This window comes from Protopterus annectens, chromosome 7.part1 (assembly GCF_019279795.1).
Source record: "Protopterus annectens isolate FY-2018-M chromosome 7.part1, PAN1.0, whole genome shotgun sequence".
In the NCBI taxonomy this organism is placed as follows: domain Eukaryota; kingdom Metazoa; phylum Chordata; order Ceratodontiformes; family Protopteridae; genus Protopterus; species Protopterus annectens.
The window spans coordinates 459,691,386-459,710,748 of record NC_056740.1 but is presented as its reverse complement, the minus strand read 5'-3'; the positions used below and the strand labels follow the sequence as shown (position 1 = coordinate 459,710,748).

At 41.2% G+C, this 19,363-nt stretch overlaps 1 protein-coding gene across 1 annotated transcript in view; it reads right to left on the bottom strand.

Annotated features, from left to right (window-relative positions):
• LOC122807828 (stimulated by retinoic acid gene 6 protein-like) overlaps positions 1–19,363 on the bottom strand; it is a gene marked incomplete in the record, with an annotated part of 2,062,125 nt that overhangs the window by 1,070,733 nt on the left and 972,029 nt on the right. The window contains 1 exon segment of the mRNA XM_044078921.1: positions 12,713–12,833. Coding sequence (XP_043934856.1) covers positions 12,713–12,833 — 121 coding nt within the window.

Sequence of the window (19,363 nt, the reverse complement as noted above, 5' to 3'; positions counted from 1 at the left end):
TGGGCTAAAAGATGTTTAATATACTTTAATGATATTCGGGATCACTCTGCCTCCACTATCAAACTTTTAGAAGCATGGCAACACAGAGCACCATAAGCCTTTCCCATCCCTTGGTGTCAGTAGCTACAGACGTCATGAGTACAATTCCAAAGTTAAAAACATTGCTGATGACAATAATAGCCAGCTATCCAAATGACATTGTTGGGCTGGCTCCACTTGTGTGGTTGAGGGATCATTATCCATTAAGCCCCCATGTGTCTACACCACCACTCTTGGAACACTGTGGCAAGTGGAAAGGCTATTACATTGTTCCTTTTTGCAACAAGTATGGAATTGTGTCTTTAAAATCTTTATAGATACCTAACAATCAGTAAATACACACTTATGTTTAGAAATGATCCTCTAGTGACTATAAGGAAACAACAGAAATAGTTGCTGGAGATGTGGATCACTGGACACTGACCATGTTCATATGATTCTGAACTGTAATGAGGTCATACGCACTTGTTCATGGATGTGGATCACTGGACACTGACCATGCTCATATGATACTGAAGTTTAATGAGGTCATACACACTTGTTCATGGATGTGGATCACTGGACACTGACCATGCTCATATGATACTGAACTGTAATGAGGTTATACGCACTTGTTCATGGATGTAGACAAAGTCATATGGGCTACAGCACATCAACTCCATCATGACTGAAATATCAGTTTTTGGGGATCTTGTCCAACAATCTGTCATACACTGTTTTAAGTTGGATTAGATGAGTAACAACTGCTATTTTGGCCACTATCTTTAAGTTGTGGGAAAGGATAGAGATCTCTTAGAAATCATATTTTATCTCAACATTCCTGAACTACAGCTGATGGTCACACAATAGTATTGATAGATAATTATGGCGAGATTTGTCAACACCACTTCAATATGCTGTTATTCAGGTAATGTGAGATTGGCAAAATTTAACAACTGTAAGGAAAATGTGTTCATCATATATGGTTTATCATTTGGATTTAATCAACTACTTATTTTAGTTAATACACATAAGAAGTTTAATGGGAGATGAAGATGGAGATCATAGCCATATATAGTGCATACTGACATAATCTGTTTTATATGTAGCTGTACCATAGCCAGCAAGAGAGTTTTAGTAAGTAATAAGAATAGCAATGGAGTGATAAAATGACAGTCTAAGGTTAACTGTTATATAGATTGAACTCCAACAGGTGAAAAATATGGTTTACTATCAATTGTGTCATACCACCTTGTGTGAGTTATCAAATTAGCTACTGAAATTAGTGGGGAAAAAAAAGAAAAACTGCAAGGAATGTCGGATGCAGAAGTGGAGAAAGTCGAATTTGACATCTTTCAAATATTCTCCACACTTCCTCAAATTGAACTATTCCTCAAAACACAATACCTCCCACAGCCCCTGTTACTTATATATACAAACTCTGAGATCATAATACAGTGAGGAAAGGGTACATTTCCCGATCCCCACTATAGTGTGATCTGCATTAAAATGTTGAAATTCATAACAGCAAATTATATAGTGCATTTCAACATTTTTTTCGGTGTTCCCAATGTTGAAGTTAGCATTTGGACTTAATTAACTCGAATGAAGTCCAATCACCCTTTTGACAAGTAAACTGGAAAATACAGAAGGTTAAGATACATTAGCATGTATAGGTTTATGAAGTTCTTTGCAAAGCTGTAATGATTGTAATGCACTTTAACAATTGCAATGCACTTTGTTAATGATTGTAATGCCCTTTGTTAATGATTGCAATGCACTTTGTTAATAATTGTTACCTTGATCATTCAGTAAAAAGGTTTAGCATTAAAAAAACTGAGAATGCCTCATACTCTGTGCCAAACTGCTTGCTGAAAGCTGGGGGAGAGGTGTGCTGTCTAGCCAAGGATTCGGCCTGTTTCAGTCGTACCATAATCTTTATTGAATCCACTCAATACTTGTAAAGAATCTCTGTGAAATGTTCTGCTGACTGCAGGAAGAGTGCAAAGTTCATGTGTTTAAGTGTGTCATCAGTCTAAAGCAAGTAACAAGGGCCACCCAAAGGGTACGTGCACAGAGTATCCATCTAAGAGAACTGGCATTAAGCAATATTGCATCTTACTGAAAGATGGAAGTAAAAGCTCCTAGCATGCTTTGCATGGGATTACCATGCTATAATACAAGGGACAAGAAATGTGCAGTTCCTGAGGCTTCTCCATTGGTGTTATACAGTGTCTGGCTGTCTCTAGAGTGGCTTTTGCTTTCAGTTAAGGCATTTAGCATACTTGTTGACTGATGCTAATCCTTGCAGGTATAAATTAATTTAAATCTGCATAACAGTGTTGTTAAAAGTACAAACATAGATTTTATTGGTGTAGGCTATTGCAGCCCCAAAGTATTAATGTTGTAGTAAGCGGGTCTGTGTGTATACATGGATGGGGTGCATTTGTTACCCTGTACGTTACTGAAATAAGAATTTATTCGGTATGCCCCCCTCAAAAAAAGAGATGTGAATAGACCCATACCTTTCAACTGTCTACATTTTCACGGAATGTCCAGAAATTTGCCTCATAATTTTGGTCCATTCCTCATAAAATTTGTATTTTTTTGCTGAATCATTGAAAACTGAAGCCACTAAATAATGGCATACATTTGAGCTTCACAATTCATATCCTTCAGAAAATGCATGCTAACATGAAATCTATTATTCTAACATCTTCCTAAGTTTATATAAGAGCAACATTTAACAACTGTCCATCATTTTGGGACATTGTCCACACCCCCCATAGTCCTGATTTCTTAGAAATTGAGAGGTATGATAGACACCATCAGATTCCTGCAAAGATTTCACTTCATCTCACAACAGTGGGGTAAGGGCTGACTTCCCGACCCCCTCTGCTCCATGGTCTCACACAAAACGCAGCTGAAACGCTGAAAAAAGTCTGTAAGACCATTTGCTGTTATGATTGTTTGCTCTTACAGACTGCAACCCTACATAAATATATGTGTATGTATATAATCAGCTTTAATTCAGAACACATGCAGACAAGTATTTATTTTGACATATTTTTCATTACTTTATGTATTTCTGATGGATGAAACCAGATCTGTAGAAGTTTCATGTAATTTTAGAGATGAGAAGGCCCACCTATCTAAGGGTTGGCAGGATGGCCTAATGGTAAGGTGTTTGCTTCACAAATACAAGGTGCAGGGTTTGAGTCTTACAAGGGATAATTGGCTAGGCTTAAAATGACTCCCAAGGGCAGTTAGCTTACTACTAATCTATGAACCTATGAACATTACGTGCTTTTTGTTGCTGTTGTTTGGTTTCATTACCCCTCCATCCTGACAGGTAATACAGCTATTATAATATGCCAAAGTCATACATTATAGGATTCTAGAATCCTCAGAATTTCAGCCAAAATGCCAACATCCCCCTGACAGATCCTCACCAGATCACCTGACTATTGTGAATGAACCAGAGGACTGAAAGACACCAACTACAGTACCCTTACAAAGGGCTGGGGCAGAAAAAGTCTGGGGAACTTACAAGCCTATTAGCTTAATAGTGGCAAAAACACATGGAGTGAATCCCAGAATTAGTCTGGTAGAATTCCACAAGGGCTGTAGTCTGGTAGAATTCCATGAGGATAATAGTCTGCAGGAGAACAAACAAAAGGTCCTCAGCCAGAAGGATCTGTTAGTTGAGCCCATCTGCTTTTTGGAGTGGGCTACAAAAGAAATCCATGGTGGGGTAGCAGTAGACATTGTCTACTTGGACTTCAGCAAGGACTTTGACTCAGTCTCACAGAGAAGGCTGACAGGAAAACTAAAGGAGGGGCTAGAAGTTAGCCCAAGACTGAGAATATGGATAAACTCGTGGATGAGTGGTAGGTCAAAGAGGGATATGGTGAGAGAGCAATGACAGGAATTAGAAAAGTGACCAGTGGAGTAGCACATAAGACTGTCCTTGCTCTGGTAGTCTTCATTATCTTTGTCTTGTTCCTGTCAGAGGACAATTAAAAAAAGAGTGAAGTCTTTTCATAGCTTCATAGATACTTACTGGGCTCTTTCCCAGGTTCATAGGTACTTACTAGGATAGTTCATAGGTTCATATGTAGGGATTAGGCTATTGGCCCTAGGGCCTATATAAGCATAGCCAAACAGTACCCTGGCTTTTGCCACCCAAGAACACTATTTTCCTGTGCCTCTGTCAAGCGGAGCCACAGAAGTGATCCCTGGGGTGAATTTCCTATTTCCCATCTAACCATCAAGATTTTTCTTGAAGAGTGCTAATGAGGAGCTTTGTTTGATATAGATAGGTAGTTTGTTCCAGAGTATGGGAAGTCTCTTGGACAGGACTCTATACCTCCAGCATGTTCTGTTAATTGTGGGGACAAGGTTTATGTCCCTAGAGTGTGTAGCTCAGAGGGATTGGGATTTCTTTAAGTGGAGCATGTCCAAGAGCTCTGAGTTTGACATAGCTTTGTATTTTAGGCAGAGAGCACCTCTGAGTAGGTGATATGCGACAGAGTAAAGCTGGAGTTTTTTTGAGATGGTCTGCATAGGGCATCTGTTTGAGGCCGGTAATCCTCTTTGTGAGGTATTTCTGTGGCCTTTCCAGTTGTTGTAGATGTCTTGTGAGGTAAATACCAAAAGGGGTGTTGTACTCTATAATGGGTCTAATGAGTGATGAGTTGAGGGGAACAATGACCTCTTTTTTCCTGGATGAGAAACCTTTTGTGATGAGGTGTGCCATGCAGAAGGATTTCCTGATTACTGTGGCGATGTGATTATCAATGGAGAGACTACTGTCCACTTGTATCCTAAGGTCTCTTATCACACTTTCAGTGTTAAGTAGACTACCGCCTATGTGGTATTTCATGGGTACAGAGTTTTTACCAAAAGGGATGACAATGCACTTTTTGACACTGAGCTTGAGGCCATGGATTTGACACCAGGCATCTGTCTCAGTGAGGTCCTTTTGTAGGACGTCCACATCATTAGGAGTTTTGATTATTTCTCCTAGTTTGCAGTCATCTGCGAATTTTGTTAGCCAAAAACGTTCTGTGTTAACTTGTTCTTCAGAGAAGTAGATGCCAAACAGGAGAGGACTTAGGACTGAACCCTGTGGTACTCCACTTGTCACTGGTCTGAAGTTGGATTTAGAATCTGCTACTTTCACAGTGTGGGTTCTGTCAGTGAGCCAGTTGGCAACCCATCTTGTGACATAGGGATTTATACCTAGTTTAGTGAGTTTATCTATAATTCCAGAGTGGGGGATGGTAATGAAAGCCTTGGCAAGATCTAGATAGGCTGTCTGAACCACCTTATCCTCATCTACGTCTTTGGTGACTGCTTCAAATACGTCTATCAGGTTTAGGAGAAATGATCTGCCTTTTACAAACCCGAACTGGGTAGGGTCCAGAGTTTGGAAATTACCAATGTCATTGTTTAAAAGTTCCATGATGATATGTTCCATAGCCTTGCAGACCAGGCTCATCAGGCTAATGGGGTGGTAGTTCCCGGGGTCCGTGGTGCTCCCCCTTTGTGGCGTTGGATAACCGTTGCTGTGCACCATTCAGTGGGCACAAACCAGAAGTGAGGCTATGATTGAACATGGTACTTAGGTGGGGTGCCAGTTTGTTCTGTAGTTCATGTAGAATGCAGCCTGGGATGTTGTCAGGTCCCATGGATGCTGTGTTCTTGGCTTTGGAGAGTGTGTTTTTTACCTGTGCAGCTGTGATTACAGGAACTTTGCATTCTTCCAGTATAGAGATGGGGCCTTTAGGGGATGAGAGAGGGGTAAAGTTAGCACTGAACCTATCTGCCAGGATGTTGGCAATATCAGTTAGTTCTGTATATTTAGTGCCATTGTGCTGTAACTCAGAGCAGATCTGAGTGTTGCCATTGAGATTCTTGACATAGCTATAGAATGCTTTGTGGTTGTCTTTAGAATCCGTGTTGACTTTGTTTTTGTAACTAGCTTTGGAGGATTTTATGAGGGATCTCAGCTTCTTACTGAGGTTGACCACAAAGTTCTTCCAGTCATGGGATTTTACTCTTTTTTGCAACAGTTTCTTCTGTTGTAGAGTTTGTTTATAGCAGGGGACCACCAGATTGGCTTCCTTTTTTTGGAGGATAGCATCTTGGTTCTGTTAGGGATTGCACGATCCATGCACTCATGTAAGTGCTTGTAAAGTGCAATTGTATAGGATTCAGCAGTACGTCTATTGTCCATCAGCATGGGTGTCAAGAAGTTTGCCACTTCTGTCTTAAGAAGCGTGAAGTTGGCTTTGGAGACATTTTTACGGTGGTTTCCCTAATGGGGGGTGGGGGTGGGATGTGGATGTCTAGGGTGATTTGCTTGTGGTCAGATCTGACCAATGAGGAATTGACCTCTAGTGTGGAACACCGCTTGCCCATGTTGGTAATGACCAGGTCTAGGATATTGCTGCCCCTGATGGGGGTGGGGATAAGATGATCCAAGGCATTGGAATTTATGAATTCCAGAAAACGTTGAGCACAAGAGTTGGTACATGAGTAGTTTGCCCAGTTAACGGTGGGGTAGTTGAAATCAATCATTATTAGGGTGTTAGGTTGTACCCTAATATTTTCCAGTGTATCAAGAAAATGAGGAGTGGAAATCCTGGGGCATGATGGGGAATCTGTGGCAAGCTACAATTTGGATTGTGGTCTTGCCCAGAGTTAGTTGCACTTGGATAATCTCGGATGCATTATGCTGAGCAACTAGCCTGGAGGTGTGGATATCCTTAATGAATATGGACACTCCTCCGCCTTTAGTGCTTTGGTCCAGGTTAGGTGGCCAAAAGGTGTGGTATGAATTACAGCCTGGTAATGCAGGCGTGCTCTCTGGAGCCTTGAACCAGGTCTCTGTCACTGCACAGATGTTGATGTTCTCCATTTTAAGGATTGCCTCAAGTGAGTGCATTTTGAGGTTTAGACTTCTAGCATTAAGTAGCATTACCCTCAGATTTTGCTTGCTTGTACCTGTTATGGTGGTGAATTTGTCATTTGAATCTTGCCTAAAAAAGGCACTATAGGGGTGGCAAGAGCCTTAGCCAGTATCTGGAATCCCAAGGGTGACAGGTACAGGCCATCTCTGGCAAAACATCATGGTTTGTCAATCATGTCATCCCAGGCAGACAGATACTGGATCCCCTTAGAATGACACCAAAGTTTAGCCAATTGTTGAAGTCAATCATTTTGTCATTGTACTGTGGTATCATTCTGGGTGGTGGCAGGATGTTACTCAGGGCTATGGTCATACCTGCCTGGGCTACAAGATTGGACAGCTCCTCAATGTCTCTTTTCATGTAGTCCACGAAGGTACATCTCAGATCATTCACACCAACATGGACAATGACAGAGTCATATATGTACTTGTTGTGGGATGACCTGAGTGTATGCATTATGTGGCAGATCCTGGCACCTGACAGGCAGTGGACAGTAACTTTCTCCTTGTTTAGCCTGCTGAGTGTAACATCAGTGTGCCTGTCTATAGAGGAACCTATGACTAGAGTGTTGGGTATGTTGTTATGCCTTATGGGCTGTGGTTCAGTGGCACACTGAGTTTGTGGGCTATGTGTCATTTGGGTTGTATTGGGGGGGAGTGGAGGTTGCTTGTGTTTCTGCTTTGGTCCCTGTTGCTTGGGTAGATTTTTTTGAGAGCCTCCACAAATGTAGGTGTATGTTTTGTGTTTCTGTGTGTGTGTTTTGGTGGTGTAGGTTTTGAGGGACTGTGTGATGAGTGTGGTGTGGTGCAAGTGTTTACTTTCTCCTCTTGACTGTCTAGTCCAGTCTTGGGTGAAGAGAGCTTTGCTTCCGGTTTGGCTATATAAGTGCATCTCTCACAGGTTGTAGTGTTGGGTGGTAGGAGGAGAGGGTTGTCTGTGTACATGAGGCAATTGCTGCATTGCCTCAAGATGCTCAGATTCATCAGGCAGACAGTAGAAAACACTGGGAGCTGGCCCTTAGACATGCCTGGATAGGTGATTATTTATTAAGTACTAAAAACGGTTTTCCTCTAGACAAGTGAGGAAAGTTGAGTGCTGTAGTAATTTGTAGCTTATTTAGTGCTTGCAATTTAGTGAGCCTTGAGGGTCTTTTTAAGCAAAGCCATAAATTCTCTTAAAGTTTGTAGACCTTCTGCTTTAAGTGTGAACAAGCCAGAAGCAAACACAGCGTTTAGATGCTGCCCTTATCCATGTAGGACAAGAGTGCTTAACCAGATATAAATGTGCAGTTACCCCATCCATTCATCCAGATTACATTTTGGTATTTTAAGGGAAGTATTTTGCTTGATGTAGAGAAAGCAATTCCAAATAAGCAGTATTCTCTCTGATAAATATCTTTCCAGCATGTTCTATTTATGTTAGGAAACAGATTTAGATTTTTTGAGTGGGTATTTATGTCTCCATTGGACTAGCAAATGTTTAGTAAGTTTAACAGGAAAGATGACGGAGAGAAGAGGACAAGACTAGCTTTTATGATTTAGTCCCTTGATTTGTTCAGTCAGAAAACATTTTGGGTATTTAGTTGTTTCAAATGTATGAAGAGGTACATGACAATGGGGGCATTACCCTCAGTGATCAGTCTTATGAGTGCAGAATACAGTGGAATGATCACATCCCTGGACCTGGATACTTTGTAATAAGATGTGCAATTAAAAAGCACATCTGTATGGTAGTGGATATATGGTGGTCAAAGGACAATTCATTGTCTAATTAAGTCCCCAGGTCTCTAACTACTGGATACATTTGCAGGGATGTGGTGTCAATGTGATAGTCCCAAGGAACTTCTTGCTTGCACAAGGATATAACATTATGCATGTCTCGGTATTCATTTTTAGTGTATGCTTTTGACACTAGCTGTTAGTTTGGGAAAGGCCTTCTTAGCACCCCCTGGGAGCTTATGATGGTACCAAGTTTACCGTTGTCTGCAAACACGGTCAACTGTAAACCTTAACATTAGCTTTGACATATGAGAAGTAAATGCCAAAGAGAAGTGGCCCAATAACTGAACCCTAGGGTACACCACTAGCGACGGGTATTATGGGGGAGGTAGAGCATCCCATCTTGAGTGGCACAATGGTGCAGTGGTTAGCATTGTCACCTCACAGCAAGAGGTTCCCAGGTTCAGTTCTCAGCTGGGGTGCCTTCTGTGCAGAGTCTGCATGTCCTCCTTGTGTTTGTGTGTGTTTCTTCCAGGTACTCTGGTTTCTGCCCACATTCCTAAGACATGCTGTAGGTAGATTGAGCACTCTAAATTGTGTCTAGGTGTGAGCGTGTGTGCTTTCTGAGGAAGGTTGAGTGCCGGGCTGGCAACTCCACACCACAAAACTCTACTGCCAGTTCTGCAGACCACTGATCCACTTTGGCAACCCCTAATGGGAGTAGCTGAAAGGTGAAGAAGAACAGCATTCCATCCTAGTTTTCTTTGTTCTGTTTGTAAGTCAGTTTGCTTTCCAGCAAGTTACACAGGGATAACCATTTAGCTATGCTTTGCTACAGGTGTATGAATAATGCATTCATCTAAAGGCATCATTCTAATGCTGTGCAAGGGGTCAGTTTTCAGGACACAGCCAAAGACACAGCAGGCATGTCTTATGGGCACAGCTGAGATGACTCCATTCCTTATAGTGATATATGTGCTAATCTATGGTACCAGTTTATCATGGGTGCTGAGTAATTCTAAAAAGGATTTCCATGGTTGCAATGCTGTATGCCTTGTCTTGCTGAGATCATGTTTATGGACTGAGCAGGTAATGAGGAATTGTACAATGATACAGAACCAGACATACTCACCGTGTTCCCTGCTACCACACTGGATGGTCCTAGAGGGTGATATACTCAGGAGGGGGTATATCTTGGGTTTCTAGAGGTGTGAGATTATCTCATGAACTCTGCACCATCTCAAGCGGGAAGCACAGGTATACATAACTGGCATATGCAGTGCACCAGTTCTCCAGTCAGCAACCATCTATCACTTCCTACATAGACAGGTGCTTTAGCTATAAGTGACGACATTGCCAAGCTCTTTGGTACTTTATAATGCCTCACATAGGAAGTTACTGACTATCATCAACAATCATCACATTATTATGGAATACAAAATTAGCTGCTACTGGCATTTTGCAGTTTATATGTAAACACTTTATGGCATTCTCCGTCAGTTTTACTTGTGCATTGTACTAGTTTTGGGTGACATTTACAGGTTTATCATCTGCAGAGTTTCTTGCCATCATTACTAGCATTGATATAAAGTCATATTTCATAGGCCTTTGTTATTCGCTGCTCTTCCATGCTTGGCATAGACCATTTTACTGAACCATGAAACATCGGCATAGACTGTTTTACTGAACCATGAAACATTGGCATAGACCATTTTACTGAACCATCAAACATTGGCATAGACCATTTTACTGAACCATCAAACATCGGCATAGACCGTTTTATTGAACCATCAAATATTGGCATAGACCGTTTTACTGAACCATGAAACATCGGCATAGACCGTTTTACTGAACCATGAAACATTGGCATAGACCGTTTTACTGAACCATGAAACATCGGCATAGACCATTTTACTGAACCATGAAACATCGGCATAGACCATTTTACTGAACCATGAAACATCGGCATAGACCATTTTACTGAACCATCAAACATCGGCATAGACCGTTTTACTGAACCATGAAACATCGGCATAGACCATTTTACTGAACCATCAAACATTGGCATAGACCGTTTTACTGAACCATCAAACATTGGCATAGACTGTTTTACTGAACCATGAAACATCGGCATAGACCATTTTACTGAACCATCAAACATTGGCATAGACCGTTTTACTGAACCATCAAACATCAGCATAGACCATTTTACTGAACCATCAAACATCGGCATAGACCGTTTTACTGAACCATGAAACATCGGCATAGACCATTTTACTGAACCATAAAACATCGGCATAGACCATTTTACTGAACCATGAAACATCGGCATAGACCGTTTTACTGAACCATGAAACATCGGCATAGACCGTTTTACTGAACCATGAAACATCGGCATAGACCGTTTTACTGAACCATGAAACATCGGCATAGACTGTTTTACTGAACTATCAAACATCGGCATAGACCGTTTTACTGAACTATCAAACATCGGCATAGACCATTTTACTGAACCATCAAACATCAGCATAGACCGTTTTACTGAACCATCAAACATCGGCATAGACCATTTTACTGAACCATCAAACATTGGCATAGACCGTTTTACTGAACCATAAAACATCGGCATAGACCATTTTACTGAACCATGAAACATCGGCATAGACCGTTTTACTGAACCATGAAACATCGGCATAGACCATTTTACTGAACCATGAAACATCGGCATAGACCGTTTTACTGAACCATCAAACATCGGCATAGGCCATTTTACTGAACCATCAAACATTGGCATAAACCGTTTTACTGAACCATGAAACATCGGCATAGACTGTTTTACTGAACCATCAAACATCGGCAAAGACCGTTTTACTGAACCATGAAACATCGGCATAGACCATTTTACTGAACCATGAAACATCGGCATAGACCGTTTTACTGAACCATGAAACATTGGCATAGACCGTTTTACTGAACCATCAAACATCGGCATAGACCGTTTTACTGAACCATGAAACATCGGCATAGACCGTTTTACTGAACCATCAAACATCGGCATAGACCATTTTACTGAACCATCAAACATCGGCATAGACCATTTTACTGAACCATCAAACATTGGCATAGACCGTTTTACTGAACCATGAAGCATTGGCATAGACCGTTGTACTGAACCATCAAACATCGGCATAGACCGTTTTACTGAACCATGAAACATCGGCATAGACCATTTTACTGAACCATCAAACATCGGCATAGACCATTTTACTGAGCCATCAAACATCGGCATAGACCATTTTACTGAACCATCAAACATTGGCATAGACCATTTTACTGAATCATGAAACATCGGTGCATGTTTCTGAAAATTCTATAGCATCACACTTTTCCCCTAACGGTTGTCCATGTGTTTGCGAATTACATAGCTGTGTAAGATATCCACGGTAACTTCCATGAGCACAGTGGCACAGATTGATTTCAGTGTCTTTTAATAATCTTATAGTAGATTTGTTAACTTACTTAAGGTTCAGAAAATAAGATTTGAACACAGTAAAAAAACAAAGAAGTGAAAATGCATGGATTAATGAACTCTTCAATAAATCTTGATTAGAAAAATGATGCCGAAAATTATATTAAAATATGTGCTTTGGATTTTATTATTAGAACTTAAGGAATATTTAAATAGACATAAATATGGATGGAAATATCTTCAAAAGTAAGATTGTATATTATTGATAATATCCATTTTTAAATGACATTGTAGATGAGATGGTTGCATGTTAATGTAATTACTAATTTATATTGTTAATACATCTGATTAATGGAAATTCCTATATTTAAATACCCAAGTTAAGTTTTAGGCAATGGTATCATTTTGTATAAAAGTACAACTGGCACCTTTGTCATGTTTTAAACAATATATGTTTTAACTGCATTAGTTTTATGTATTTCAGGAGACTGAATGACTATCACTAAAAAAATATTATAATGGAAACTTACCAGCTCATTGAAAAAAGACATCCAAGAATTGAAGGAATGATTTTGCTTTCTGTTGTCAGGCAGATAAAATAGGGGTAGAAAAGCATCCCCACCTCCAGGGAGTTGATCAGATATGTGAAAGCTATAGAATAAACATATGTGATAACATCATTAGAACATAAGTACAGAACATACTGCTGTTACATTTATGTGACACATTACAGCACATCAGTACAACATGGCTAAACTTCTGGTGTCATTCTAAAGGGATCCAGTAGCTGTCTGCCTGGGATGATATGGTCAACAGACCATGATGCTTTGCCAGAGATGGCCTGCACCTGTCATCCCTGGGATTCCGGATACTGGCTAAGGCTCTTGCCGCCCCTATAGTGCCTTTTTTAGGCAAGGTTCACAAGACAAATTCACCACTGTAACAGAAACAGGCAAACAAAAACTGAGGATAATGCTACTCAGTGCTAGAAGTCTAAATCTCAAAATTCACTCACTCAAGGCACTCCTTAAAATGGAGAACATCGATATCTGTGCAGAGACTGAGACCTGGTTCAAGGCTCTAGAGAGCACCCCTGCATTACCAGGCTATAACTCATACCACACTTTTCGGCTATCTAACCTGGACCAGAACGCCAAAGGCAGAGGTGTGTGCATATTCATTAAGGATATCCACACCTCCAGGCTATTTGTGCAGCATAATGCATCTGAGGTTATCCAAGTGCAACTAATTCTGGGCAAAGCTGCAATCCAAATTGTTGCTTGCTACAGATCTCTCACCATGCCCCAGGATTCCCATTCCTCTTTTCCTGATATACTGGAAAATATTAGGGTTCAACTAAACACCCTAATAATGGGCAATTTCAACTACCCCACCATTAACTGGGAAAACTACTCATGTGCCAACTCCTTTGCTTAACGCTTTCTGGAATTCATAAATTCCAATGCCCTGGATTAACTTATCCACACCCCACCAAGAGCAACAATATCCTAGACCTAATCATTACCAACATGAGTGACCGACATTCCACACCTGAAGTCAACTCCTCATTGGTCAGATCAGATCATAAGCTAATCAACCTAGATATCTGCATCACATCCCCACCCACCATTAAGAAAAACACAGTAAAGAATTTCCCCAAAGCCAACTTCATGCTGCTTAAGACAGAAGTGGTGAACTTCATGACACTCATGCAGATGGACAATACAGTTACAACTGCTGAATCCTACACAATGCACTCTATAAGCACTTACACAAAGGCATGGATTGTGCTATCCTAAACAGAACCAAGACACTATCCTCCAAAAAAAGGAAGCCAATCTGGTGGTCCCCTGCCATAAACAAACTCTACAACAGAAGGAAGAAACTGTTGCAAAAGAGAGTAAAATCCCATGAGTGGAGGAGCTCCCTGGTCAGCCTCAGTAAGAAGCTGAGATCCCTTATAAGATCCTCCAAAACTAGCTATGAAAACAAAATCACCGCTGATTCTAAGGGCAACCACAAAGCATTCTATAGCTATGTCAAAATTCTCAATGGCAGCACCCAGATCTGCTCTGTGTTACAGCACAATGGTATGAAAATTACAGAACCAACTGATATTGCCAACATCCTGGCAAATAAGTTCAGTGCTAACTTTACCCCCCTCTCACCCGTAAAGTGCCCATATCTATACAGGAAGAATGCAAAGTCCATGTAATCACATCTATGCAGGTAAAAGCTGCACTCTCTAAAACCAAAAACACAGCATCCATGGGACCGGACAACATCCCAGGCTGCGTTTTACATGAACTTTAGAATAAACTGGCTCCCCACCTAAGCACCATGTTTAATCATAGTCTCACATCAGGCTTTGTGCCCACTGAATGGAGCACAGCAACAGTTATCCCACTCCACAAAGGGGAAGCCACCACTGATCCTGGGAAGTATCGCCCTATTAGCCTGACAAGCCTGGTCTGCAAGGCCATGGAACGTATCATCATGGAACTCATAAACAAAGACATTGGTATCCTCCAAATTCTGGACCCCACCCAGTTTGGGTTTGTGAAAGGCAGATCATGCCTTTTGAACCTGATTGACTTCTTTGAGGCAATCACCAAAGCCGTAGATGGGGGTAAGGTGTTTCACACAGCCTATCTTGACCTCAGCATGGCTTTCGACACCATCCCCCATTCTGGAATTATAGCTAAACTCACTAAACTAGGTATAAATCCCTACATCACAAGATGGGTTGCCAACTGGCTCACTGACAGAACCCACACTGTAAAAGTTGCAGACTCCAAATCTGACTTCAAACCAGTGACAAGTGGAGTAGCACAGGGTTCAGTCCTGGGACCTCTCCTATTTGGTATCTACTTCTCTGAAGTACAGGCTAACACAGAAGGCCTCTGGCTAATGAAGTCAACAAATGACTGCAACTAGGAGCCATAGCTGAGTCCCCAAATGATGTGGACATCCTACAGAAGGGCCTCACTGAGACAGATGCCTGGTGTCAGAGGCATTGGCTCAAGCTCAATGCCAAAAAGTGCATTGTCATCCCCTTTGGTAAAAACTCTGTACCCATGAACTACCACATAAATGGCAGTCTACTTAATGCTGAATGTGTGATAAGAGACCTTGGGACCCAGGTGGACAGTAGTCTCTCCTTTGATAATCACATCGCCACAGTAGTCAAGAAATCCTTGTGTGTGGCACACCTCATCACAAAAGGGTTTTCATCCAGGAAAAAAAGAGGTAATTTTTCCCCTCTACTTGGCACTCATTAGACCCATTATAGAGTACAACACCCCTTTTGGAATGTATCTCACAAGACATGTGCAGCAGCTGGAAAGGCCACAGAAGTACCTCACAAAGAGGATTACTGGCCTCAAACAGATGCCCTACACTGACCGTCTCAAAAAAACTCCAGCTTTAATCTGTGGCATATCACCTACTCCAAGGAGATCTCTGCCTAACATATAAAGCTATGTTAAACCCAGAGCTGTTGGACATGCTACACCTAAAGAAATCCCAATCCCTCCAAGCTACATGCTCTAGGGACCTAAACCTTGTCACCACAATAAAAAGGACATGCTGAAGGGATAGATTCCTGTCCCAGAGACTTCCTATACTCTGGAACAAGCTACCCATCTATGTCAAGCAAAGTTCCTCATTGGCACTCTTCAAGAAAAATCTTGATGAGTGGATGGTAAACAGGAAATACACCTTGGGGATCACTTCTGTGGCTCTGCTCGACAGGGGCACAAGAAATTAACTTTCTGGGGTGGTGCAAGCCAGGGAACCTTTTTGACTAGGCTTACTTAGGCCCTTGGGCCGATAGCCTAGTACCTACCTATGAACCTATGAAGATATAAATATATAATAACCATATGGTTATATTACACTATTAGAGGTTACCTGCAGTGCAGATGGTTATACAATAACTGTAGCAGGTATTATTATGACAGCATATCTGCACTACATGTTATCACACCTCATTCATATTTCACACTATTATACTGTTACAGCGGTAATGCAGTATATATTCAAATACTGTATCAGAAGCACAAATTATGATATTTTTCTTGACCTGCTTAACAGTTTCTACATTATATTCATATATCGTTATCCACAAACATTGTAAGACACATTCCTTTCTCATATTCCAAGTGATACAATAACAGGGCAAATAATGTAAAACCATCTTATTTCTTCTCTTCAAGGTACAGGTGTAGTAAAACAACCTCCTGATTGCTTTGTAACAAATAATACACCTCTCATCCTTATTTTGTATGGGCACAGATCTAAAATTATGATAGATGTTCAATCGGGAGTATCTTAACAATGGTTCACATCTTCAATACTCCTCCAACTCTCCCAACTATCCCATTTGTTAGAATGCTGTCCACTAGGGTTGTATTTTGAGATGGTGCATTTTGAACTTCTTAGCTCCTCCATCATTCCCAGACTCATTTGGTGTCTTCCAGTTTCTCGTAATTATCTTTTTGGATAAGATCATAATTAGGTCTAACAGTGACCTATTGATGAAACTTATGTCAGATGTATATAACCAGCTAAAGCAAAAGGCTTCTTCTGTCAAGTAGCAGGAATACCTTAAAATCCCCTCCACCAAGTTTTGCAGCACACCGCTTAAAGTTTTCCAGTTTCTCATAAGTCAAAAAATTATGTTTACATGTAGCCCTAACACCTTTGTCACATCTCCATCAATAATTACAAATCACAGTGAATACTCTGGAAAACCTATCCATTGTGTGAAAATATTTGTCTAGACATTTTCAGGCAAAAAAATGAATTTCTCACCCTGGTAGCCTTACTAAGGACAAGAAATGCTATAGTTCATTCTTGCTTTTTTCAACTTAATCCCTTCCCTATCCTTGCATTTACTGAAAGAAAATGCTTTTCTTTCCCCTAATATCCAGTATTAAAGTCCTATAAAGACAACCTATTAAGTGCCTGCCACTAAAAGATAATATTTCTACTAAAGGGGGTTTAGTTAGTCCTCTAGTCTTTATTTGTTCATAGGTCCATAGATTCACAGATATATACTAGGCTAATAACCACCAGGGCCTTTATAAGCTTAGACACGCAACCTAACCCAATTGTGTCTCTGTGTTTCGCAAGTATTTATTAGGAGGAAGGGACATTTGTTATTAGGAAGTTTCTAAAGGTTATGGGGGAGTATGTCTGTTTGGGCATAGTTACTGTCTGCCTATGTCTGCCAGAGATGCAGGGCACAGACCAAGTAAATTTCTAATTTCCCATCCATTGGCCAAGGTTACACTTAAAGAGGTGGACACTACTTCACAAGGATGGGAAGTCTGTTCCAGTGCATGGGAATCTTCTGAACACATCAGTCCTGCCAACATGTTCTATTTATGTCACAAGCAAAATTTAAATCCTTGGATCTAGTGATTCTGATGCTGTTTGTTTTGTGGATGCGCAAAAGATCCATTAGAGCTGGATTTGAGGATGCCTTGTATGCCAAGCACAGATTGTCTTTCAGTATCCTGTAGGAGGCTGAGTATAGAGAAAGGGCTTTAAGGCAACCCATATAGGCCATGTGTTTTTACCCTGGTTTCACCTGGTAAGGAACCTTTATGGGCATTCCATCTGTTGCGTATGTCTGCTCAGGTACATGCCGTAGGGGACATTGTACTCAATGATGGGTCAGATAATGGCTGAATAAAGTGGGATTATGACCTCCTTGGACCTGGATGCCATCTCCTTACTTATAAGTTGAGCAACGTAGAATGATTTTCTTACTACCTTGGCCACATATTGGTCAAAGCCTAGATTACTGTATACATATGTTCTTGGATCCCTGACTACAGAGTCAACTCTTGGGGGTGTCCTGTCGATGGAGTAATTAGCCTGGGTGGCCTTTTTCCTCAAAAGACACTAAAATACATTTCTTGGTATAGAGTTTTAATCTATGACATTAACATCAGTAATTTGCCTGTGTTAGACCCTGTTGTAAGATGTTTGTGTCGTCCTCCCCAGAGGTGACCTCTGTCTGGCATACAAGGCAATCTCAGACCCCACCTTGATGGGACTGCTGCATATCCGCAAGTCAAGCTCCACTCGAGTTACCACCAACACACGTGGCCTCAACCTGGTCTGTGACATCAACAGAACTTGCTGATGGGACAGATTTGTGTCCCAGAGACTCCCCCATCCTTCTCCATGTCAAGCAGAGTACCTCTTTACCCCTTTTTAAGCACAATCTGGATAACTGGATGTGAAATACAAAATACATCCCTGGGATTCCACCCGTGTCCCTGCTGGACAGGGGCATTGGGTGCTGATTTGTTTATGCATGGGCTAAACTCTTGGCTAGGCTTATAAGAGCCTCAGGGCCAATAGCCTAGTAATGTCCTATGATCCTATGGGGTAATGTATGATGGCTCCCAGTTTGCAAACTTGGTCAACCAAAAGCCCTTGATATTAGCCTTTACCTCTGAGAAGCAGATGCCAAATAGGAGCAGTCTCAGCATGAAACCTTGAGGTAACCCACTGGTGATTAGTCTTAGTGGAGGTGGTCTCACCAAGCCTGATTTCTCATGCCTTGTCTGTGAGACAGCTAGCAATCAAGTGAGTTATGTGGGGATTTATGCCCAGTTTGGTGGGTTTGTCAACTATACCTGAGTGGGATATTGTATCACATGTCTTAGCCAGGTCCAGGTAGGTGGCATGCACTGTTTTTCCCTCATCCATTGCCTTGCTGATCTTCTCAAAGAAGTCCACCAGTGTTAAAAGGTATGACTTTCCCTTGATAAACACAGACTGGGTTGGGTCCAGTGTCTGAATGCTGCCTATATTTTTGTTGATCATTTCCATGGTAATTCATTCCATGTCTTTGCATATTACACTACACAGGCTGTAGCTACCGGGGTTACGTGATGCCCCACTCTTCTGAAGTGGGATAACTGTTGCAGTCCTTCATTCTCATGGAACAAGGCATGTTTTGAGGTTATAGTTGAAAGTGACTCAAGTGATCCTGATAGATCATGTTTCAAGCTATTTAAAAGGCATCACAAAATACTGCCACGGCCCATTGAAGTTACGTTTTTGGCATTAACAAGCACCACCAGGACCTGCTCCTGCGAATAGTTGAGGGGGGTATGCTAGTAGGTTTTTCATAGGGGGAGGTAGGGGAAAGGAGGGTG